The sequence below is a fragment of the Giraffa tippelskirchi genome, chromosome 9, assembly GCF_054371585.1.
Source record: "Giraffa tippelskirchi isolate mGirTip1 chromosome 9, T2T-mGirTip1v1.2.pri, whole genome shotgun sequence".
NCBI lineage: Eukaryota > Metazoa > Chordata > Mammalia > Artiodactyla > Giraffidae > Giraffa > Giraffa tippelskirchi.
In genome coordinates, this window is record NC_137283.1 from 10,667,566 (window position 1) to 10,693,061 (window position 25,496).

Here is a 25,496-nt window from a genome sequence, read left to right on the forward strand (position 1 = left end):
AAACTCATGGGGTGGATCCCAGAAACCTTACTTTTAACAAACTGATTAGGTGAGTCTGATGCAGTTAACATTTGAGACAGTAGAAGAGCTAAGAGTAGCTCTCTGTCTACCTGTCAAAACTAGGAAGGTGAATGGTGGGAGGGGACCTTTATGTAGATGAGTTCAATTCTTCTCTATCATGGAAGGAATTCAGTGAAATAATGTCTAAATCTGATAAATCAAGAAGTGATAGTATTGATACTACTACTTTTCTAGGGATTTTCTAGTATTTTCTAGGGACATGGAAATAACCATCCAAAGAAACATAAAGGCACATAACCACAATGGGTAATAGTGGTTTCTCCTGAGAGGAGGACTCAGTATAGAGAGGTGTGGGGTAGAAGGTTAATATTTTAACCACGTGATTCTTTGGTGGAAATAAAATGAAAAAGAAACATTGTCCTTAGATTGAGAAGGTTGTTTAGGAGCCTGAAAAAAAATTGGGGAGAGTGATCCTTGCTTTACTCCTTTTCCTGATTACATATATATATATATATATATAAGATAATTTAATGATCTTCCTCCATGTGTCTTCCAGATGTTGGCTCAGTTTAAGGGGAAGAAAAATTCTGAGAGCTAGGCCCACTGTATGAAGCAGAGCTGTTTTTTAACGTGTACATATGTGAGAGGTCCACAAAGAGCATCTGACCTCTTTCACAGGAAGGAATAAACTCATTGGAGCTCTTCATTTTGCCAGATAACATTAAAATGTAAATGCCATAGTCTCTTCAGCCAAAAGGCACCAAACCCATGTTGGTACACAGGATTGCACAATGGAGCAGGTTAAATTATGGTGATCTTTTAGAGTCAAGAGTCTTCCCCCATTGATGGTCTAGTTCAGGTGGAATAGCTGTACAGACAGTGCATATAACATGTAGTCAGTGACTAAAGCACATTAAATGCAGGTTTACTGATGGATCCCAGGCTTTTGGCAGAGAGTAGAAATGAGTGAGGCAGGCAGGAGGCCAGAACTTCCCTCTGCAGGGTAAAGAACAGTCTTGGGAGAAAATGGCCTCCAGAGTAGGTGCTAGGCTGTCTGAATGAATAGTGGGGTTGCCACCAATGCTGAGGATGGATTGGGATTCTGGGCACTCGGGGGATATTGGCACTCTAACCCTGAAAACCTCTGTAGGACACACAGCCTATTGAGTGCCTTTTTCCATCTTAAAATTGTAAGGAAAGCAGAAACCTGCCCGTCTGTCTCCTCAAGAAATGTTTGATATAAAAGTAACAACAAGTGTTTTATCCATTAGTCAGAAGGGTATTTAAAAGAACTATAAATCTAAGAGCAGTTCAGTTAATTGAACGTCTGCTACATGTAAGACCTGGATAAAAAGATAAATGAAACATTACTGTATTAGTAGACTTAGAGACTATAAGAATAACGTATACAGAGCAGAAAGCCAGATTCAGACTAATGTGTGTGAATTTCACTCCGAGACCCCTTCCAAATGAAGATGCTCCAACTCAATGGACATAAATTTGAGCAAACTCCTAGAGATAGTGGAGAACAGAGGAGCCTGGCATGATACAGTCTATGGGGTCACAAAGAGTTGGAGATGACTAAGAGACTGAACAACACCAACTATGCAGAAGGGAGAATTGGAGGGAGATTCACGGAGGAAGTAGGATGTGGATACTCAGGACTGGAGAGGTTTGACTAACAGAGAAGGGACTGATGGATGCTAATGACCCCATGTGGCTGAAGTGAGGGGAAGAAGATGGGCCTTCAGGGCTGGAGGTACAGTCAGACAATCTAAGGCTACCGGTTACTGACCAGGGAGTTGGACTTGATTAGTCTTGTAGGGAACAGGAAATGATCACATCTTCTTGAGACAGTCTGCCTGGGCGGGGGAGCCACTAAGGAGCTCTCACTGTGGCCCCAAGAAGTTCTTGCAGGTCAGTTCATGAAGGTCCTATCTGATACACTCATAGTTCCTAGAGGGTCTCAGCTGCTGAAAGAAGGTGGAACAGTCCTGGGAAGCCTGCTGGCCTGTGTGCTGGGAAATAAGCAAGACTATCGTTGGAGCCCTTATGTTTCCCCTCCAGATGAGCTTACTAGTGGCAATGACAGAGGCCCTCGCTTCACGCCCTGTACACAGAGTAGAGCTTTGGAAATGATAACTGCTCTCAGGTTTCCTTAGGAGGACCCCAGAGGGACCTGGTTGGGGCTGGGTTTCCAGGCCACCCTCTGCAGTAGACAGAATGGACCCTAAAGATGTCCACACTCTCATTCCTGGAATCTGTGAATATGATGCATCACATGGCAAAGGGACTTTGCAGGTATAACTAAGGTTATGGGCTTTACACTAGGGAGAGTATTCTGGAATATCCAGCCAGGCCTGATCTTTCTCCACCTAGAGGAAGGACGAAGGTGGTAGAACAGAAGGTCAGAGAGATATGAAGCTTGAGAACTTAACCTGTCATTGCTGGCTTTGAAGATGGAGGTGCAACTTAATAAGGAATGCAGACAACCTTGAGAGGCTGGGAGAGGCTCCCTAATGAGTGTCAGCAAGGAAATGGGGACCTCAGTCCTACAACCACGGGGAAATGAATTCTTCCAATAACCTGAATAAGCCTGGAAGCAGATTCTCCTCCAGAGCCTCCAGATAAGAACCCAGATTAGGTAACACTTTGATTTTGGCTGTTCCCCAATACCTAGCACTGCCTGACTCACAGAGGTTGCTCAGTAAACCTATCTCAGTGGAAAGAGCTCTTCTGAGAGAGCACAAGCCTGAGTCCTCCTGTGGAGTTTGGACGTCATATCAGAACGTCTCCACTACAGATTCAGCAAAGCTCTATATATGCTCCGTGAACTCTCTAAGAATTCCTCCCATGCAGGAGAACCTGGTGTGTGATTTAGGACGATTTTCCTACACCACAACACATTTGTGCATGTGTGAGTCTGTTTTTTTTTCCAAAGACCAAGATGAAGGAGACATGGCTGGTGAAACCAAAGGCATTGGCTGTGTTGAGAATACTCACTTTGTCATCTTTCAAGGGAAAGGTGAGCTGTTTTACTCTAATATTAACATTTTGCTATGTCAAAGCCATAAACTCTGAACCTCCATTGTGCTGGAAACCATCACCATCTGGACCTCCCACCTCAACCCCTCAATGCCAGGATGTATTGGGTGCCAGCATTGTGCCCGTGAAGACTCATTGTTTGTTCAGCCTGGACATTAGGTAATGTTGTCCTGGCTGAGGTGCCTAAGTGGCTTCAAATGCCGTTATTTGCAGCTAGAAGGTTTATTTTCATTATCATATACAAAGTCTCTGCAGAAGAATGAAAAGCTGAGAGGTTGGCAGAGAGGAGAGAGCAGAGGAACTTCCAGACATCAGAGCTGGACAGGTATCAGAGACCATCCAGCCTGGGGCACACACCTGGATTCAAGTGAGCAGGCTGGCCCAGTGGAGGAGGAGAAGGTGTGTTAGAGGAGGAGGTGTCTACCTTCCTCCCTGTTTCAGCCAGATCAGTCCTTTTATAGGCATCATCTGTTTGGCATCAGCTTCTAGCTAATCTTTTCAGAAAGGGCACCGTGATGAAATGTGTGGGAAAACCATCTAGCTTCGGGTACATGTGAGGAGTGTGAAGTGTGTAGTTCAGCGTTACTGATCAAGATGTCTGGCTGTGTCTGCAGCTCAGGCTTCCCGTCAGGGTTAATCCAAAGAGCAGAGGAAAGGACACACCTACTGTCAAAGGCCAGACTGTGTTTGCAGTCACCTGTTGAATTTTTACAGCTTCTTCTTCAATGTTAGATTTTAGCTTTGCAACTTTTTTTTAATGTGGGATTCATTTTGTTCTTTCTTTTATTCTTTTTAATATTCAAAGAATATTTAGTATTTTTCCTTATCAAACTCTTATAAAAATTGAAGGGAGGGGAACACTTCCTAACTCATTTTACGAGGCCAGAATTACCCTAATCTCAAGCCAGACAAAAACAGCACTGTATAAAGAAAACAGTAGGCCGATATCTCTGATGAACGTAGATGTAAAAATATGCAGCAAAATATTAGCAAACTGAATTATGACTGTTATCTTTGCAGTTTCTGGAATGAGTATGTTCTGGTCCTCTAAAACTCTTTTCAAAAGAAAATAGTGGCTTCCCCCAAATCTTTAGCCTGTAAAGTTTTCTTCTGTGTTGTCCTGCCTTATTGAAAACCTCCCCCATAAGCACGTGGAGTGCATGTGTAAACAAGTGAGGGTGCACGTCCAGTGGATAGTCTGTAACTGGGGAAGAAATTGTAGCCCCTCTCTCATTATCTTCTGAGATGGCTCAGGGAATCAAAGGCCAGGCTCTTGCTACTGGGGCTCATTCAGGTGAGTTTCTTGCAGAGAGGGGAGGAATCCTCTCCAGCTTGAAGCCATCTTTCTCATTCCTAGATTCCTGATTACCTCTGACTCAGTGGCTTATAGAACCCGGCTAGGATAGTCTTCCTTTTCTCTGACAGCACCAGCCGTTTTCCTTGAAATCATTGGTTCTGTTTTCTGCATCTTGTGACTAATTAACAGTAACTTTCTTTAAAAAAAATAAATGAAACATAGAACTCAAATGATTCCAGGGTAAAAATCATGGCAAAGAAATTCTGGCCCTTCAAAAAAAGAAGGCTTCCCAGGTGGCACTAGTGGTAAAGAATGCACCTGCCAATGTGGGAGATGCAGGTTCGATTCCTGGGTTGGGAAGATTCCCTGGAGAAGGGCACAGCAACCCGCTCTAGTGTTCTTGCCTGGAGAATCCCAGAGGCTACAGTCCATGGGGTTGCAAAGAGTCGGACATGACTGAAGTGACTTAGCGCACACACACACACACACACACACACACACGAAGAAAAGAAAGAAATTCTGGTCCTGGGGGAGAAGGGAGTAGGAGATCCCTAGAGGAGAGTTGACACTGAGGTTGTAGAGGGACATGAAATGTGATGTGGAAAAGGCGTCCCAAGTCCCAGGTGGACCTGGAAAGGGCACTGGGAAGGTCCAGAGGCCAGATGCAGGCCCAGGTGGGCAGGACCTCTCTGAGTAGCTCCACTGCCCACTCAGTTATCACAGGGTTTGAACTAGATCATCAAAATGTTGCCTTCAGGCAACAGGGGTTGTTCTTCCAACCATAGGGCCATGACATAAACCAAAGGGTTCCCAAAGAGAGAAGCATGTATTCCTTCCAGGTTTTCCACAGAGTAGGGAGTATGGAGGTAGGCAGGGGGCATGAAGCAAAATCTGTACCATATTTATTGTTTAGAGGGAGACCAACAGGACTCCTCCCGTGATTTCAAAATCTGAAAGGACAATTTATATAGACCCTGAGATAGAAAGAATTTCTCAACTTTAATTATATAAAGTATTTGTCTTTATTTTTGTGGACATGCTATTCTTTGGAAAGCAAGTCTGTCTGCATGACCTGCTTTTAAATACCAAGCTAAGTCATTTGGGTACAGCACTCAATAGAGCTAAAATTCCTGGGACCACCCTGAGCTCTTTAATGTGCCACATTAAGGACAGCTTTCCCTGAAGGAGGAAATGGCAACCCACTCCAATATTCTTGCCTGGAGAATCCCATGGACAGAGGAGCCTAATGGGCTACAGTCCATGGGGTTGCAAAGAGGCAGACATGACTGAGCAACTAACACTTTCTTTCACTTTCAAGGGTGGCTTTGGATTCTGGAAAAAGCATTAAAACAGAATTGGGAAACAGAAACCTCTTACACTCAGGTCATGGCATTTACATATACACACATGTTTAATACTATGCTAGGTGCTGGGGGCTGCAGCTGTGAGTTACATATAGCTGGGACCTCTGGGAACTTATGTGGGACAATGAGAGGAACAACAATTCAGAAATATCCCTCATGTTGTCCAGGCAGAGATCCTCTGAAAAGTCAGATCTCTCATCAGGAAATGTCTTACTCATTTTAGCTTACAAATAGCCTTGGGGTGGGATTTGAAAAGCATTAATTCCCACGCAATCCAATTGTCCTATTTTCTCAGATCTCAGCATGGGACTTGGTTGCCATAACAACCCTATAAACAGTGTCTGACGTATGTCAATGATTATATATATTTTAAAGCTAATATCACCAACTCCAAGAAACTGATCCTCCTCTGAACGTGACAGCTGGGATAGACGACGAATCTTACTTCCTGCTAGATCAGAAGGGAACATTTTTTTTTTCCCAGTGCAGATTTTGGTGAGAGAAAAGGGGCCCTACAAGACTTAAGCAACTGGGAGATCTGCTACCCTGAAGTCAGCCTTGACCAGGGCAGCCATTGAGCCATCACACGCATCCAAAGTTGTTCAGGCCTTGGTGGCCACAGCTTTGTGAGAAAAACACAGCTAGCTCCAGCCTCTGTGCTCTGGCTCAGAGCAAAATGTAACCTGATCTGAATTCATTGTGTTCAACCCCCAACTCCTCCATGGCCTAAAGGGAACAAAGAAACAAGTATCCAAATGTTCTAGAACAAGAATGGGCAAGCTACACTCTGCTGGCCAAATCCAGTCTGTCTGTTTTTATAAATAAAGTTTTATTGAGACACAACCATGGCCATTTCTTTAAATATGTCTGCATTTGCTTTAGCAACAGAACTGAGCAGTTGTAGCTCAGACTGCGTGGCTCACTAGGTTGAAAATATTCACTGTCTGGCCCATTACAGAAAAATCTGGCAACCTTCCTCTAAAAGGAGAACAGTAAGGACTGGAGGAGAAGCTGGAGAAAGGATTTCAAAAAGAAAAGTATATTCTCCAGAAAAAGCTGAGGTGAAGCTCAGGGTGAGGAAGGAGCCAGAGTGGAGATCTAGTCCATGAGGCTGAGGAGGCTGCTGGGTGTCCAGAGCACAAAGTCAGAGGCAGGAAACTGTCATCTCTTGAGAGAAGGAATTTAACCACCTGTAACCAGAGAGGAATCAGAGATGATGGCTTCTTAGCTCTGTTTCCATTTTCCAGAAAGGCTGCTTCCAGGTTAAAAAAAAAAAAATGGACAAGTCTTTCCCAAGCAGAGGTTGAGGCTGGAGGGAGTGGAGAGACTGCTTTCGAGGTGGATTGGGATTTGCCTGATTTAGGCAGCAGAGCTTGTGTTTGCCTAGAGGGTTAGGGAAACACGTAGAAGCAGGCAGAAGAGGGGCTGAAAATTTGGTAGTTTGGCCCACTGGCTTCAGGGAAAACGTGCACTCCTTCCACTTTGAACAGGAGAAATAGTTTATACTTGCTCCCGGGAGCTATGCCATCAGCTAGCATTCTGAGGCTTCAGTCTGCCCATGCTTCTGCCCCAGAGAGACGCGTTTCAGTTCCTTGGGAAACAAAACTGCCCCTTGCCTAGGGCGATGAGCCCAGGACCCAAGCACAGGGCCTTTGAGTTTTCACTTAAGTCTCCGAGATGCATGATCTGAGTCTCCTGATACGCTGCTGTCTTCATATGTTACCTATAAGACAGCTTCATTCCCAGCCTGGGGAGGGTCTTACCTAAGCCAAGGCTTTACCAGTGCTTGGAATGCACAGCCCACTTTTGTTCACACCATTCCCCAAAGTAGGGGAGGCTATAGGTTGGGGAGTATTCCATTAATCTCTTGCTGTATAACAAAGTATCCCAAAACATAGTGGCCTAAGATAACAGCAGTCATTCGCTTTATTCATGAATTTGAAATTTGTCAGGGCTTGGGCAGGGCAGCTCATTTCTGTTCCATGTCATGTCAGCTAGGGCAGCTTGGTGGGGCTGGGGGACCCACTTCAATGCTGGCTGACTCCTGCAGCCTTGAGTTGATAGTGCTGGTTAGTTTCTGTCCATGTGGGCTTCTCCATGGGAGGCTTGGGCTTTCTTGCAGAGTAGTAGCTACATTGTAAGAGCAAATGCCCCAAGAGAACTCAGAGGAAGCTCCAGTACTTGTGATGACTAGGCTTGGAAATTGCAAAGCACTGCTTTCTCTACAGCCACAAATCCACCTAGATTCAAGGGGTGGAACATCAACCCCACCTCTGTATGGAAGGAGGTCAGAGTCACACTGTAAAGAGTGCAACAGGAGACATTTTGCATTGATTTTTTAGAATGTGTAGTTGTCCACACACAAACACACACATGAAGTCACTTCAACTCTGTCTCCGTGGTCTTCTTACTGCACCATCAACTCAGGAAACTTCATGGCGCTCACTCTTACAAACTGTCATTGTCACTCACATTTGCTGGTGTAGACGGTGATGCATAGTGATATCTAAAACAAGAACAACGTAATAGCCACAAGCTCCCACACTGAGCTAAATGCTAATCTGGATTCACAAGAGTTACTGATGCTGTTATTTTTTTCATTTTGTAAATGTGCAGACTGAGTCCTGGATTAACTTCTAAACTTGAGCTTATCCTCTCACTAGAGTTTGTGCTTAATTTTAGCTGATCAGTGTAAACACTCACCTAATGTGTGTGTGTGTGTGTGTGTGTGTGTGTGTGTGTGAGTGTGCATATGGCAGACTCAGTGCTTGCCTTTGTTGGATGGAAGTTCAACAGCATTGGAGGACCTAACAGCCAGGGAAGTTAGTTTGCAGGATAGGAAATAGAGAGTAGAGTACAAGGGAAAGTCCAACCAAAGCAACCAGTTCCTCACTGGGAGGCTCTGTACTTGCTTGTAGCTGAGGGACAGTGCTTTGCTGGGAAGCTACAGGTTTGTGTTGATGAGCAGGTTATTTGCATTGGCTCACATTCCAGGGGTTACCCCATCTCTCAGAGCATGTGGGGTCCTCCACTGTTGACTGGGCAGATTCTACACATCAGGTTCTGAGGGCACGCATGGGGGTGAAGAAGACCAATACAATCCCCGCCCTCATGGAGCATCGTTTTAGCAGGGGAGAGAAACAGGAAACATGTAATGATAAAATAAATTAGTTACAGTCAGGATGAGCAGTCAAAGGACAAGTGCATGAACTACAAGGACTTGTGACACAGCCCTAGCTCTCTGAGGGCTCAGGGATGTGGTTTTGTTTTGCTGACTGAAGGATGAGAGGACACACACCAACTGAACCTGGTGGAGGCCTTTGGGATCAGCCTGTGAGGAGGCCCTGAGGTGTGAAGGCATAAGGCCAGACTGAGGGGTGGTTGGCATGAGAGAGCCAGGGTGATGGAGCTAAGGAGGGCAGGGACCAGATCTCGCCAGATTGTGTGCCATGGGATGGCAGTCGGTCACTTCTGCCTTGTCAGTTTTCACCTGCTACCCACTCCTCTCTACCTCCAAAGGTGGGAAGTCAGACTATCTCTTGCCTGTAAAATGGGAGAAATACTTGCAAAGAGAAGCCTGTGACCAGGGGCAGAGCTGGGTTTAGTGGAGTCTAAAGCTTATTATGATTTGGGAGGGGAGTTTCTCTTGGGGAAAATCAAGTAACATTATGAATAGAAAGTAAGGTGCAAGACTGCAGTGGGAGCGTATCAGTGAGGGCCCTTCATCCCGACGTTTCATCATCTTGGTGGTGAAGCCACTTTTTGTGTTTCTCCTCATTTCTAACCTCAGGAAGCCTTCTACTCGCACCTGAGATATTCATGCAGACCTCACATCCACTTCTTGTTTTCTCCTTGATTGAGATGGCAAATAAAGCACAAATGCCTTCTCTCAAAATCTTGGAAATTTGGCTCTTCTTGCCCCCAGTATTGTCCAAAAGAACATGGGAATGTCCTCTTTCTGCCCGAGACTTTCATGAGTTTTTTTTCCCCACACTCAAGGCAGGGAATGTTGGCTGGGTCACATTATTCTCTTGGAAATGTGACACAGAAATATGAATTTCCATAAGCAAAATTACCCCGTCTGGTTGGGTCTAGACTGTTCTTTGGCCGGCACATTTGCTGGAGTCCACATGGATGCTCTGAGAAGCCGCCCGGACTTGTCCTTTGGGAGGAAAACAGGTCACCTGGAGCTGTGTGCTCTGTGTGTGTTGGAGGGGGATCCACACATATGAGGAGTGATGACGGGGAAGTTAAATAGTGAATATAGATGACAACTAAAAAACCACAGGCTTTTCTCTCCAGAATCTTACTGAAGCGGTTAGAGCAATTAACAATAATGAAGTGTCTCTGTCAGCGGAGATGCAGGCAGCCTGAAACATCAGAGTGGCTGAGAGCAGATGGAGGGAGGGATGGACAAGCCCACCAGGTACCACGGAGAGAAGAAAACTCTTAACTCCTCCCCAGAGCCACTCCTGATTCCTGGCTACTCTCCACAGAGAAGCCCAGTTCAGGCACACACCGCAAGCCCCCTGGAAAGATGTCCAGTTTGGCACAGTGAGCATTGGGTTCCAGAACTAGGTGGGGTTTGGCCCTCAAGGCCCAGCCCTGTTAGAGAAAGGACACTCTGTCCAGATAACTACCAGCTGCCCCACCAAGACAGGATCCCTTTAGCCTGTTGTGGTGCCCTCAGCCTCAGCATCCAATTATTGCCTTTGACTTTCTTGTTTGGAATTAAAATTATAACATATCTCCTCACTCTGGCAGAACCCATCTCAAATACAGATTATCTGCCTCCCCAGGAGAGCAGAGGGAAATGTCCAGACTGTAACCTAAGAGTTCTTGTCTTGACTGGGTTATTATTCACTCCTATCTCAGAGCATTTGAAGATCTTCTCAAAGATGGGAAGAACACCTGTTGGGTACCTTTCTTAAAAAAACTAGTTGAAGTAGCACTTGAATAGCCTGAGAAATGAATCAGATAAGGGGTGCACTCTGTGGTCAAGGGCACCCCCGACTTGGGTTTCCTTGTTAACTGCTAAGGACCCCTCATTGTGGGGACAGCTGGCTCCCTGGAGGTGTGGGAACTGTAGTAGGGGTGGGGCGGGGGCGCAGCCATTCCCACGAGACTACTAGCACGTTAGCGCGAGACCGGAGAGGGTGACAGTTAGAGGTTGCTCTCCACCAACGGTCAGCAGGACAGTGGTCCTCTAGGTGGAGAGCGCAGTAAGAGGTGGCCCTCAGCCTCCTGGGCCTCCAGCCCTCTGGACTCAGGAGGCAGGTGAGCTGGACCCCGGGGACAGGCCGAGGGCTGTGTCCTGCAGGCTACAGAGCCATTGCCATGGCCACCCACTGGCCTTGGTCCAGGCCTGGAGGAGGCGGTGAGCCTCTCCCCACCCCCACTTCACAGTCTAACAGTGGCGGGCGTCTACATGGGTCAAGGTCTGAGGAATCCGGCCCCCATTTGGGGGCCTGAGGACCCTTAGGGCCTCCAGGTGCTGGACGCATGGCTCCCTCAAGGATGATGGCCAGGTGGGGTCTGGGAAACCATCTGTGAGGGCGTCTTGGGCTGAGATCCACCTCCTCAGCCGGGCTGGGCACTGGCGGGGCGACTTGGGCTGTGGGCTGGACCAGTGCTCCGGGCAGGGGGATGGGCCTGCTTGGGGACCCTTCCTCATAGTCAGGCCTGGCCTTCGGAGGTTAGACTTGGAAGTTGAGCCTTGGGACCTTGTCCTTTCTTGTCAGAACAGAGAATAACATTGATTCCGGTGGAGGTTTATGAGAACATGGTGAGCTGACCTCAGGAAGAAGTTTGTGACGGCTAACCTCACCCCTCCTTCACCTTTCCTCTAAAACAGCTTTGCTGAGAACTTTTGGGGAGTTCAAGAGGTTTTAAGGTGTGAGCCACCTGTCCCCTTGCTTGCTCTGTATTAAGCCTTTCTCTGCTCCAAACTCCAGTGTTCGGTATTGTTTGGGCTCAGTGCCAGTGCCCAAGTCTGGGCAGACAGACTTGTGTTTGGTTACAGGCTCACGGGAAGAATTCCCGCTGATTTGGAAGGAAGTGATTGGTTGTTATTTACTTATTTGCCACTAACTCCTGTTCCACCCTTCCTCTCGTGTCTCCCTCACAGACCGTGTTTGAAAGGAATTGCCGATCCGAGGACTGTGCCGCCGACCTGCAGCTGCAGGGTCACCTGTTACTCTCCAGGTGAGCTGGTGCCTGCTTCTCCACCTTGTTCTAGGAAGTTCTGGCTCCAGGATCAAAGTCTATATGTGCAAATTTCCCCACTCAAGAGGGTAAATGCAGTTGGTGGGTTTAAAATGAACAGTTGTAGTATAAGAAAGCATTTATTATACTGTAATTTTAACAACAGCTATTATTTTGGGGGGGGATGGTTTGGGTTTGGTTTTGTTTACAGTCTCACATATCTCACAATTAGAATTTTATATGTCTAATTTTCCTGAGTATTTTTGATGTGTGTATGTTGGGAGGTGTATTTTAGGTTTAATCATTGTATTAAGTTGAACCGTATGAAATTGCCAATATTTAACTGTTTGAGACGACCCATATGATCCAGTTTATTATTATATAAAGGTTCTTTTTATTTTTCTTACTTAAAGCATCTGCTTTAACAATAAGTAATGGTTCTGTGACAGGAGGGGATGGAGGAGAGGGGCAGCTGTCCTGATGAGGGGACAGATGGCCTCTCTCCTGGAGCAGGGCTTCCTTCCACAGGACGTGAGCCCCCTGCTAAAGGTGAACCTTCTGTAAAGGCCTTCCTGTTTTCTCTCTGTCAGCCTTTTATTTTGGTCATCTTTTAGGATCAACATGCTGGTCCTCAGTCATTTAGCCACATCAGAGAATGGGTTCCTTTTGAGACAATTCGTTCTGAGAGAGTTTTAACCTCTATACTATTTATTACCATTTCTCAACAATAGTCATTGGTGTTGATAGATATCCTCTGAAATCCATACTGTATTCCTCAACTGTGAGAGTTAAGTTTGGGGGGAGTGAAAGAAATATCCCATCATGAACCAGTAACTGCACTAGGCACTTTTACTTCTATTGACAAATAATCTATTATTCATCAGAGGAAAGTAATACTAAGATAATTCTTCATTTGTTTGCATTTATCAGAGGAAAGGTGATGTAAACCACCTCCCCAAACACACACACACATACTCCTCCAAACCTCTTAAATATTAATTGACATTACTTTTACTTAGAACTCAGTGTAATACATTAAAGTAGTACATGTTTTGCCAAGCTTAGAAAATTATTTCAATCTGATAAGTGGATATTGTAATTTTTTTAACATTAGTAAGAAGGACCTTCTGGAATTGTGAGAGAAACCAATTCTAAGGAAGGTTCATAAGTTATCAGATTGCAACTTTTAGAAAAGTCTTCCAAAAAGTATTTTAGGGGAAAAGGAACATGAAACAAAAATATATGGATTTGTTTTATCTTGAGGCAGATTATATATAGTGGACATTTATTTTAGATCACTGAAAACTTCATGGGGTGGGAAAATGTTCACTTGCTCTCAGGTTAAATCCTAGAAAAGTTCTGATGTTCTTGCTCCCTGTCAGTGCATGGTCAAAGCCATCTCTGTTACATTGTGCTCTTTATATATTAAGAAGTAAAACCCAAGGCTCGTGGTCATTATCCTTAAAGCTGGCCCTGTTGCCCCACCCTGGCCTCCTACGAGTATTGGTCAGAACTGGATCTGCTCTCTGGGCCCAGTTACCAATAATACTAGAACAACTGGTGTGGTTGGCCAGGGCCCATATGTATCAGCTAGACAGAACCACAGAAGAGTTCTGTGTAACAAACCAGTCAAAACTCAGTGGCTTAAAATCATTTTTTTCTGCTGGATCTGTAGGTCCACTGAGGGTTGGCTGGTCCTGGCTTGATTCAGCTGGATCATGGTTGACTTGCTTATGAATCTGGGGTTCATCAGAGGGGAGGTGGATCTCCTCTAGGCTCAAGTGACTCAGTTCAGCTCCACTTCATGTGTCTTTCACCATCCTGCTGGAACCAGTGGCCTAGACTCAGTATATTCTTCTCATGGCATGGCACCAGTATAAAAGGGCAACCAGAAACATGCAATAACTCTCAAGGCATAGGCTTAGAACTGGTGTATTCTTAACTTCAGCCTTATTCTAATGGCAGAGCAAGTCATGTGTCCAAACTCAAAATCAAGGGATTAGAAGCTATGCTTTGCCTTTTCAGTGAGAAAACTGCAGTCACACAGCAAAGGATACAAATTTAGAGAGGGGTGGGAAATTGGAACCATAATGCAATCTATTCTACTACATAAAGAGCAGGATCGCCCTGTTGCTTTCCTGGTGCCTTATAGTTTTGGGGACTATTTCAGCCTTTCTTGTAGTTCCATCTTCCTACAACTCATACACAAGACCTAGAGATTGGGGGAGGAGGTGTTTCAAATCTCCCAAGCAATATCTTTGGACCAAATCTCTGAGCCTCTCCCTCGGATGAGTTATTTCCCAAGAGGCCCCTTGGTCTCTCAAATAGCCTTTTGGCTGGATCCCCCATTAAACAAACCTTCATTATACTCTTGGGCCCATAGTTGCCCCCCAAGGGAGCCATCAGAGAAACATTAACTGGTAATTGGAAAAGTAGAGATACAAAACCGAGCCCAGGGTTTCAGTTACTTTGAATTTCACCAGATCTTTGCACAGAGCCAGGCACAGAGAGAGAAGGTACAGTCAGTAAACTGCTTATGGAAGCCAAGGTCTGAATTTGGTTGACAAAGACTCGGTGGCTTGAACTAGAAGTGAGCTGTTTTGGTTATCGTTATTGATTTGTTATTGCCTGGGATGGGGTGTACATTCCTTCCTTCTTCAAATCAGGGAAGAAATGTGGGCCCTGCTCTCCCAGGGCGCCCAGTGTGGGTAGGAGGGGACAGCTGGGTGCTGTCAGTGCCTGGTTAGTGCTGGGAGAGGGATAGATGGGTCATCATAGGGCCCTGGAGCAGCTTCCAAGAGAAGGAATTAAAGGGAATGCATCCAGGCGTTCTGAGCGGAGGGAAAAGATGAGCAGAGGCACGGAGGCTGTAAGGCAGACTTCCCCTGCAGATCTGCAGGCATCTGGAGTGAAGGAGGTGGTCAGGAGATATTTTTGGCATGAGCTTCTCTGCTGTAAACATTTTTGCCACAAGTGTTTTTGCTGCAAACGTTTTCACCGTGTAACTAATTGATTGTAACGCAATTCTCCTGTAAAAGAGAAAAAATAAAAGAGCATCATTAAATAGGACATAGTAAAACATTAAAAATGAATAATGAAAATTAAAAGACTGTTGCAAAATACAGAATATTTGAATACATTTAAAATGTGATTCATTTTCCTGTTCAGCATTGCACTTTTTCTTTTCCATTAAGATTTCTTTCTCCATTTAGAGAGGCGTCAGTTTCCAAATACTCAGATGCACATTTGTAACTGAGCTTTGTGTTGTGTTGTGAAAGCCTCTACACTGTTGTGTGTTCTTGGCATCTCGTCACATGTTCACTTATAGATGTTCCAAAGTTCTATGGGAAATGTGGGTTCAACTCTGTACCTTCAAATCATCGAAGGATTTGCAAACCGATACGTTTTCATTTTCTAGTATAATATGCAATCCAGCTTTACCCTTTCTTGTTTCATACTTTCAGTGAGTTTTATCACCATATTTCCTATCAAGTCAACTTATATAGTTGTTATCATCTACCCACATTAAGACTGCCTGTCTCCTTGTCACTTTATAAAGCAGTATAAGTGCTAAGATTTATGTGATGTAAATCAACCAGTTCTTTTATTTTTTATGGAAAAATTGTCTTGTGACAAGTTAGTTATGTGACAGAAAAATATTTGCCGCAAAGATGCTTGTGACAAAGGTGTTTGTGGCCAAAATACTGAACACTGGTGAGGAGAACACAGGAAGATGTAAGAGAGAGAAAGAGAAGCACCAGATTGTGACACACCTATGAGTTTAGGTTTCACCCTGCAGCCAGTGGGGATATAGCAGAAAATAGCATAAATGCATTTAACCTAATAGGAATGCAGCTGGGCACACCAAAGGGGTGGGGAGAGAGGGATGGGGGAGAGAAAGGGGCAAGGGCAAGGGGATTGAGAGCCTGTGGGGCACTGGGTTCTCTGTTCCACTGAGAGAAAGTGTGTCCAGCTTGACTTTTGAGTCAGCTACTCTCCCATGCGAAGAGCCGACTCATTGGAAAAGACTCTGATGCTGGGAAAGATTGAAGGCCAAAAGAGAAGGGGGCAGCCAAGGATGAGACGGTTAGATAGCATCACCGACTCAGTGGACCTGAATTTGAGCAAACTCCAGGAGATAAGTGAAGGACGGGGGAGCCTGGCATGCTGCAGTTCATAGAGTCACAATGAGTCGGACACAACTTAGTGACTGAACAACAACAACTCTCCTGTCATCTCAGTTCCTACATCCCTGGCTCAGGTCTATGGACATCACCTTGGTCTCAGTGCAGGAGCACCTGGGCAGGGTTGGGCTTATGAGAGGTGTTTATCTCCATCATGGTGCCTCCCCAAGGGTTTCCAGGGGCCAATTTGGACAAAATTTTTGCCTTTGGTGCTGTCTTTAGAGCCTAGCTCTCCTATTAGCTGTGATCCACTGTATTATAAGGTTGAGGCCAAGGGATAACAGAGAAAAGTCCCTCCGATGACTGGGTAGACAGCACAGTGCAAGGTGTTGTGGGAAGCAGCCAAAACCCCATAGACTGAGGAGTCTTTGTTTTGAAAAAAGAGAGAAAGACATCTGGGAGTGATTGGGTCACCCCAAGTGGTCAAGGATCAAGCCAGGAAATGCTATCTGTAACTGGGACTCAATGGATGTTTTTATTTTTCTCTCCAGAGAGCATGAATTCTGGCAGGCCTGTTGTCTCTTAAAACAATCAACTCTTCAATTAAGTCTACAATCTTTAATGGTCTTGAGCCTTGTTCTAAAACATGCCATTTCCAAAATGTCCAGGCATAAGGAGGAAGCTGTTTAGTTTCTTTAAATAGGACTGAAAATTCCATTTGTAAAATGATGCAACCATGTTTCATTTCTTTTGTCTGAATACTTATAGTACCTAAGAGTATATCACATGTGATTAAGATAAAGAAATCACATGTGATTAAGATAAAGAAAAGAGAAATATACACTGTGGCAGCTAAGTTAAAAGAATTTTTTTTGATGTATCCCATATGAGACCAGTGGAAATTTCAGTGTCTTCTGGCTAGCCAACTCCTATACTGAAAGAACTCTTAAGGGAAGTAAAAAGGCACAATGAGAATATTTATGAAGTTGGAAGAACTATCTAGTGACCACATATAATGGTCCTATGACTGACTGTAACCTTAACAGTGTGATTATCTTGGTGGAGATGGGGGACCAAATGCGTTACCCTAAACCCTTGGCTTGGAGATTTTCATGGGTATCTCAGATTTTCATGGGTATTTTAATGTCCATGGAAAACCAGTCTTCAAGAGGAAGATCAATATACCCAGGATCACAGTGAAGGGTGAGGTGGCCATTTAGAGTTTGAAGTAAATTGTTTACGTTTTTAGAAATGGCAAAATGACCAGAATCATCAACTGCATAGCATAGGGTAGAAGTAGCATTGTCTTCTTTTATGAATGGGAAGACACTCTATTGAGTTCCTACCATGCACTAGCTTCCCTATAGAGTCCAGTGTAGTATCTTACCAGCTGCACAACCTCGGGAAAGTTGCTTCACACCTCTGTGCCTCTGTTTTCTCATCTGTAAAATGGGAGCATAGGAGCACCATCTTGCAAAGTTGTTTTTAGTAGTTAGTGAGTTAAAACATATTTAATTGCTTCTAAAAGGTTGGCATTATAGCAAACACTCAGTCAATGAGAGCTATCATTATTATTTCATTTAATCTGGTCAGTGACAATGAGAAGTAAATATTGTTACACTCTTTTTGGTGGGGAGGATGCAGAGGCTTGGGGAGGCAAGTTACTTATTCAAGGGCTCACAGTGGTCAGGGTGGAGGTGATCAAAGCTGGAAATGTCCAATTCTGCATCCTCTCTTCCTGTGCACTGGCCTCAGTTGCTGTTGGGTGTCATAATCAGCTGATTCTGGACCAGAAGGACCAAGGCTGGGGAGCTGGGAATAAAGCTTCCTTTGTGTGGAAAGCCCCAATTCAGAAAGGAGGTGGATGGGTGAAAAAATGCATCCTCAAAGATCCCTCCTATCCATCCAGTCATACTCCCCCTGTGATGTCTGACATATGAGGTGCTGTTCAAAAGCTTTTCTCCCCAGAGACCACAGACACCACTTCTGCTGGGTCCAAATGATGGTGTAAGCATCAAGTCAGGATATTCTTAATATGTGTAGGCTGAATTTTTCTCTCATTATTGTTACTACTTTGTAAAGGAAGATGAATAGGAGCTGATCAGAATCCTGGAAAACTTTTGCCCTTGCCAGAATATTAGCCTTGTGATTCAATATTTTTTTTCCCTTCACTGTCTGCCCAAGATGTGGGACCAAAAAAGTGCAGAAGTTTGTTGATTGAGAGCAGCTGGCTTTTGTAGTGGCTGTTTCTGGAATCGCTGGAAACAGGAGTGGTTTTTTTGAGTGGTATGTTCTTGAAAGAAAGGTGAAATGCTCCAATGAAAAGAACCTTTTGAATGAGAGTCGAAGGATTCCTCATCTGCACTCTTCTCTTCTCCCTCCTCTGATAGGGGTTCTCTGAGGAGGCAATAGGTGTCTCCCCCACATTTCAGGACCACATCAAGATGAACAGGCTTGTGGGTGGTCCTTCTGTTGTAGTTACCTAGGCAAAGGGTGAGATGTAACTCCCTGGGAAGGCGACCAGCAGAGTAAGGCAAACAGAGACATTCACACACTGGAAGAGGTAGTGAAGGGTGCAGTACTTTTGAAGAATACTCCTACTCACCTGATAAGAAGTGATACACTGCTGATACATTCACCTACATGGCAAATATCAATGGAGTACTTGTCATGGATGTACCAGGCTTGGTGGAAACGAATATAAACAACTGCATCATGATGCTCTTGATCTAGAAGGGGAAACATACATGAAAACAGTAATTGTAATTCACTGTGGTTGTTATAATCATGGGAACATGAGGGAATTCCCTGGAAGCACAAGGAAAGAGGCCCTCCACCCTATCTGAGTTTAAGTCCTCTCTGAAACAGACCCTCAGGCAAGGATTTGGGTGTAAATAATTTGAGAAGTGCAGGGAACAAAAGTAGAGGAGTAAAGAAACTTAGAGGGAAGCCTACTATTAAGGGTGCACCATATACCAGTGTATCAGCTAGTTATTGCTAACTATCAAATAGTTAACTAACTATTGCTAACTAACTAATTGCTAACTAACAAATCACCCCAAACTTCATGCCTTGGGAAAAAACACCATTTATTCAGCTCAAGATTCTGTGACTCAGCTGTTTGGGTCTTCTGGTCTCATGGGCTTCCATATGGAACTGTAGCCAACTTCCGGTTGGCTAGGTGTTGGCTTTGGGGGCAGGGAGGGGGTCCAAAAACTAGAATGCAGTCCACAAGGTCTCATGAGGCCTGTCACAAAACTGGTCTGTTCTCACTTTTTGCCACATTCTGTTAGCGAAGCAAAGTCACACACAAGGCCAGCCAGATTCAAGGAATGGGGAAATAAACTCTGCTTCCTGATGGGAGGATTTGTGTGTCAGAAGACAAAGGATGTGAATAAAGAGGCTACCAGTTAGCCCATCGTACCCAGGTAGCACAGGGGATATTGGATCTTCATCCTGCAGGGAAACACTGGGGAATGATGGGAAACACACAGCTTAAAATGATTGCCTCTGAGGGATAAAGGGGATGGGTTGTTTGTACATCAGCTATGGAGAGTTGGTTGAAAGCTACTCTGGGCTTGGGTGGGCCCTCCTAGCCAGTGACAGACAGCAGCCGTGTTCTCATCCAGAAAGGTTCAGACCCTGGCGCCTGGAAATCAGCAGGAACATTCAAAAAAGTCTGACGGGAGTAATAGGGGCATGGACGATATCTGTTGCACCCACTTTCTCAAAGAATCTCAGTTGATGGATTCATTCTGAAATTTCCAGTTAGAGTATCAAAAACCACCTTTTGACACTGAGGCTTCTTTCCACTGTCTTCCTGGAAATGCTTTCTTTCCACATTTCCACACTCCTGACTTTCTCTATTACTGTGGTAACTTGATTTCCTATTGTATTTGTCCGCATCTTAGTCTGTTGTCCCTTCTCTCCCAAGCATCACCACGCTTTGCCCACCTGCTGAAGGGAATTTGGCTGTAGGGAATACCCATAAGTCAAGTACAGGGCTGGGAGCTTTGTTCCCTGTTTTCCTGAGGACAGCAGAAACGGCAGGTGAGGGAAGTGTCCACAGCACATGTTGTGCAGAGAGGATCTGACCTCTGTCCAGTCTGTCATCCCGGGAGGAGCCTGGGTGGAGCTAGGCCACACAGCTGTGCAGTTTTGCAGCCCTGACTGCAGCCTGACTCGGGAAAAGCACAGACGGCTGGCAACTCCACTGTCCTACAAAGTAACTCAGACGGGGTAGAAATCAGCCGAGCTTGCTGTTTATTTGTGGTTGGTGATTCTCATGGATAGAATAGTATTTCAGCAGCAGAACAAGAAGCTGATGGGGAGGGAGTTGAGTCACTTTTCTGGGGTTAGAAAGAAAGTTCAATGGAGTAGCAAGAGAGAAAAAAAAAAACCCGTTGGGAGGTTCCTGAGGCCAAGTCCAGTGTTCTGTGGCCTATGACTTTAAATAGCCATCGCAGCTTGGGGAACCTGACCTGTCTCTTGCTCTCACAGTGACATGCTGCTAACCAGGTGGGAAATACCTTCCTATCTCCAGGAGGATCTGATTTGTAGCTTCCTAAAGAGTGGACCAGCTTCGGTGTGGGGCCCTACCACACTTAAGCAGTAAAGATCCATTCCAACGAATATCGGGTTTCAGGGACAGCCCTCTCCCTGCTGAGCAGACACTGACTGAGATTTTCCATCTGGATGGTAAGAGGATGGGGAATCCATAGAGGAGCCCTGAAGACAGAGCTGAGGGGTAACCATGGCAACCATAGAAGAGGCTGGAACCATGCTCACGGCTCCCTCTCCAGCCACCCGGGAAGGCTGGACCTGTCTCACAGGGGTACCTAATAAAATATTATTTTTTATTTTTTAATTAATTTTATTTTATAGATTTTCTAGGGTGTACCTGTAAAATATTATTTGCTAATATTTTCCTTGGCTTCCAAATAGGGCCAACCATCAGATGCTTTTATGTATAAGCATCTTTCCAGCAGGGCCAAAATGATATGGCTGTCATTTTCCTTCTCACTGGACACTCAACCTAAGAAAAAGATTTATCAAAAGAATGTAGCAACTGGATTCCTCACTTCTGTCAGATCAAGAGTGAACAGGGAGCCATGTGCTTTTTTTTTTTTGCTAAGATTTTACAGCTTATTCTGTGTGACTGTGGTATTGGTCTCTTGCCACAAACACTAGACTCACCCATCTCGGGGCAGACTTAGTTACTGGAAGAAGAGCCAAATTCCGAAGATGCACAGTTGTTTTGTTTTCTGAAGTAAATCTATCCGTGCACATGTTTTTCTTGCACACGCCCTCTTATTAACATCTCTCCTTTTGTTGTGTCTGACTGAGTGACTGAGCATGCACACAAGTTTGTTCTGAGCCACCTGATACAACCTTAGGCGAATCAGAAAGTGACCCTGCTTCTCTTGGTAGATGGAAAACAAAGGCCGCTTTAGCTTTCTTCCTAAGAGGAACCTCCCTGCAGAGCCAAGGTGACAGACAGGCTTGGGTAGATCATGAGCTGCCCGTACATTACAGGTAAAGACCTTCTAGATTTTATGAGTCTTTCTCCTTGACTCCATTCCAGGTTATCTTGACCCAAAAATGACAAGGCTGGGGAAAGGCTGTCACAAACCCCTTTAAGAGTGTAGGTGCCCTGTTCCCAGCTGCCATTAAGTGTTGGCTGCCAAGGGCTCACAGCTGCCCCTCCTCTGATCTGGAGAAGGGCCCTTGCTTCATGGAAGTCACCTTGCCTGGGAGGTTACACCCACTGTGGGCAACCCTAGCCATTGACTGGCTGATTTAGGATACAAAAAGCCAGCCTCTTGCCTCAAGTACTGGTGTCTCTAGGCAGTGTTTTGTGCTCCAGAGACCCCCGTGAATAAAGGTCACGGCTAGACTCTATCCAAGACCACCTGCTTCCCGTGGCATCCCCCACAACAACCTGAATTCGTGCTGCCAGAGAACCCCACCTAAGATGCTGGAGAACTCACATGTCACAGTTTGTTCCTTCTTAGATCTCCTGGCCAGGAAGTCTGAATCCTTTTCAGAACTGTGGGTTTCAAAAGGAAGCCAAATTCAATGTTTATCAGAAATGATCAGGGGAAAACAGTTCCTAGTGGGCTTTTATCTGCCTTCTTGGAATTGGAGGGTTTCTGAATTTTTAAAAACCAAGCCTGTGGGGTGATGGATAGCAGGTCCCTTCAGGGGGTGAGTGGGACTTTGTGTCTTTTAGTATTACTTCTGGTTGTTTCTTCCCCAGGACTTTGTTTTTAAAGACAACTATCCAGTTCAGTTCAGTTCAGTCGCTCAGTCGTGTCCGACTCTTTGCAACCCCATGAATCGCAGCACGCCAGGCCTCCCTGTCCATCACCAACTCCTAGAGCTTACCCAAACCCATGTCCATCGAGTCGGTGATGCCATCCAGCCATCTCATCCTCTGTCATCCCCTTCTCCTCCCGCCCCCAATCCTACCCAGCATCAGGGTCTTTTCCAATGAGTCAACCCTTCACATGAGGTGGCCAAAGTATTGGAGTTTCAGCTTCAACATCAGACCTTCCAATGAACACCCAGGATTGATCTCTTTTAGGATGGTTGATTGGATCTCCTTGCAGTCCAAGGGACTCTCAAGAGTCTTCTCCAACACCACAGTTCAAAAGCATCAATTCTTCGGCGCTCAGCATTCTTCACCGTCCAACTCTCACATCCATACATGACCACTGGAAAAACCATAGCCTTGACTAGACGGACTTTTGTTGGCAAAGTAATGTCTCTGCTTTTAAATATGCTATCTAGGTTGGCCATAACCTTCCTTCCAAGACACTGGGATAAAGGAGAGGGGCCGCTGTGAGAGATGGCTTTCACTGCAAAATACCCTCCCAGTGGGAGCCAAGGGCAGATACAGTCCTCAGGGCATGAAAGATGCATGATATTCAGGTGGCATGAGCAGCCTTTTTCCCTAGGAGCACTGGCTCTTTTTTAAGAATGTTTTCTGTGATATGAGATTTGAACAAGAGGTGAATGCCATTGTTTCAGTCCACAATTGTATTCCTTCAAGAAAAAAAAAAAAAAGATTTTTTTTTAAGTTTTCGTATTTTTTTTTCTGGGAGAAAATTATCATTTGTGTGAAAGAACACAATCTATTTAACTTCCTGAGCCAAGAAGGAGAACATTTCATTTACGCACCTCTCTGTCCAGCCTCTCCAGGTTCGTCAGTTTTAAAAATGGCTCATGGTTAGTCCCAGGACAGGAGGATTAAGGTGAAGGAAACCAGTAGCAGTTGCAAATCTTTTATCCTACACCTTTGAGAAATGCACTTCTTTTCCTCCCTGTGTCGGAGGCTAAGCATGCTGTCCATCCCTCCCTCCACCTGACCTTTCATCATCACTGGTGACTCATCAGCATTGAGTCAGTCCCTCCCTCTCACCTGCCATAGGACAGAGGTTTCTAACCTGGTCCAAATCCCTTGGTGGTCTGTGCATAGAATTCATGGGGTCTGTGAACTTCGATAGGAAAATAGTCACAGCTTAATTTTCACTAACTTCAGAGTAAAATTTAGCACCATGGTGAAGTTTAGCATCATAGTCAACAGAGCAGAGTAATGTTAGCAGGACCTGTGGCTGTCACATATAAAAATCACTGATATGTTTACATCAAGTTTCATTGTTGAAGGTATTTCAATGTATCATTCACATTCATCCCCATGTCAAAGTTATGGAAGCAGTATGATCCACCCCAAACCTTATTATTCAGTGTTACCTTTGAAAGAACGCATATTCATAAACCACATATTTGTAACAAAATTATCACTATATTTTTATATAGCTGGTTTCTTTGTAACTCTCTTTTTCATTTTATGCATTTAAAAACATTTTGAGAAGGGGTCTGTTCAATTCACTAGACTGCCAAGAGTATCTGGTGACATAAAAATAGTTTAAAAATCCCAATTCTAGAAGTTTTCCCTGATTTTGGGGAAAGATACATGTTAGAGAAACAAACATTTTGCTCTGCTTACTGGAATAGACAAAAGATTTTTATTATAATATCCAGGACTGAGACTTTATTATAAGGCTGGTTACATTTTTCTGTGTTTTTTTTTTTAATGTGAGACCGAACTTGGATGCTCCTGGAGAAAGTGTTTGCCTGACCCTGTATCTCCCAGCATCTACAATACCCTGGTGATGAAGTAAACATTCATTCCTTGTTTGAGTTTGTTAAAGACACAGCTGACTGTCTCTTACACCTTAGGTGAGCTCTAGAAAACCAACACTTCAGGTCCATAGCAGAAAACCTGGGCATCGTGGTGAATGTGGCAGCCACTTTGTGGACACATGGGCATTTGCGATTGTTCGAAGTGCTGCACCTGGTGTGTCTATTCTTGTTTCTACCTTTGGGGACCCAGGTGGAAAGAGCCACTTTCCTCTGGTCCCTGAGACTGCTCACCTCACAGGAAGAAGGTTCCAAATCCAAGTAGGCTTGTAATTTCAATACACTTTATTGTCTGTGACCATTTACATCCTCTATTTGGTTCTTGAGCCAGAAACAGGGAAAAATGATGGCCATTAAGAATTACTGATGGAGGGACTACAGTAGCCCTGCTGACTTGGGCTGTCTTGAGTTGTCTGGCCTGCCAGTGACCGTGAAATGTAGGCCCTCTGTTTGCATTTTGAATGTGTGGTGGCCGGGTTTGACGGGCGGCGTGTGTGGCACAGGGTGGCACCGGGCCACTGCTGGTCAGGTCATCCATCACCACACACCATCCCTACCATGACATCAGACCTCTGGGCAGCCCGCAAATTTGGGGAATTCCTCTGCCCCCCAAAGTATTCTTTGTCTTTAATCCAGTTGTTACAGTGAGTGAACCTGATTTGTTCCAGATGTCGTAAGATTTAGTGATTCCGGAAACTACTCCTCAAGTCAAGGCTGATGAGGATTTGAATTCCTCTGTTCGCTGGGAACCAGCAGTTCTTTTCACAGTTAAGCAGATGGGGCAGGAGGGGGGAGCTTAAGCTGCTTGAAGGGACAAGGCGGGCCCTTGGGCTTCTCATGTTTGCCTCGTTAATAAGAAAGTAGCCTTTGAAGCAAATACTGATTCTATAACTAAATGAGTTATTAAATGAGCCAAAGTTGAGGCCACATTGATGCTAGCAAAGTCAATGAGGACATAGACGTATTATTTATTTTTTAAAGTAACACGTTTTTACATGGATGATCTGAATGTTGCTAGGGAAACCACTGATTTAGCTCAGCTCATCTTAGTAAATACTTTTCACTTACTTTATGAGCATAAAACCATCCTAAGGGGGTATGTATGCAAGAGATACAGACATTTCTGGTTTCATATAAGTGGTTTTCAAAGCAGAAATTTACTCCCAGGAATCATTTCCCTGACCCACTGTAAGCTTTAGTTGACATACCTTACAGAGGTGCCCCGTGATCTCTGGA

The 25,496-nt window shown here is 44.8% G+C and overlaps 1 protein-coding gene and 1 long non-coding RNA gene across 10 annotated transcripts in view; one reads left to right on the plus strand and one right to left on the minus strand.

Moving 5' to 3' along the window:
* The window catches only part of ITGA9 (integrin subunit alpha 9), a 435,888-nt gene that overhangs the window by 178,727 nt on the left and 231,665 nt on the right, over positions 1 to 25,496 (plus strand). For all 9 annotated transcript variants that reach the window (XR_014064603.1, XM_081527242.1, XM_081527243.1 and 6 more), the window contains one exon: positions 11,855 to 11,931. Coding sequence is in view for 8 of the 9 variants with exons in the window: in XM_081527242.1 (XP_081383368.1) it covers positions 11,855 to 11,931 (77 nt within the window). In the remaining variant the exon portion in view is untranslated. The remainder of the gene's footprint in view (positions 1 to 11,854; positions 11,932 to 25,496) is intronic.
* On the minus strand, positions 13,848 to 20,791 carry LOC145520589 (uncharacterized). Its single transcript, XR_014064614.1, has 3 exons — positions 20,010 to 20,791; positions 18,661 to 18,784; positions 13,848 to 14,960 (listed from the first exon to the last, which is right to left on the minus strand). It is a non-coding gene; the product is annotated as an uncharacterized LOC145520589 (long non-coding RNA).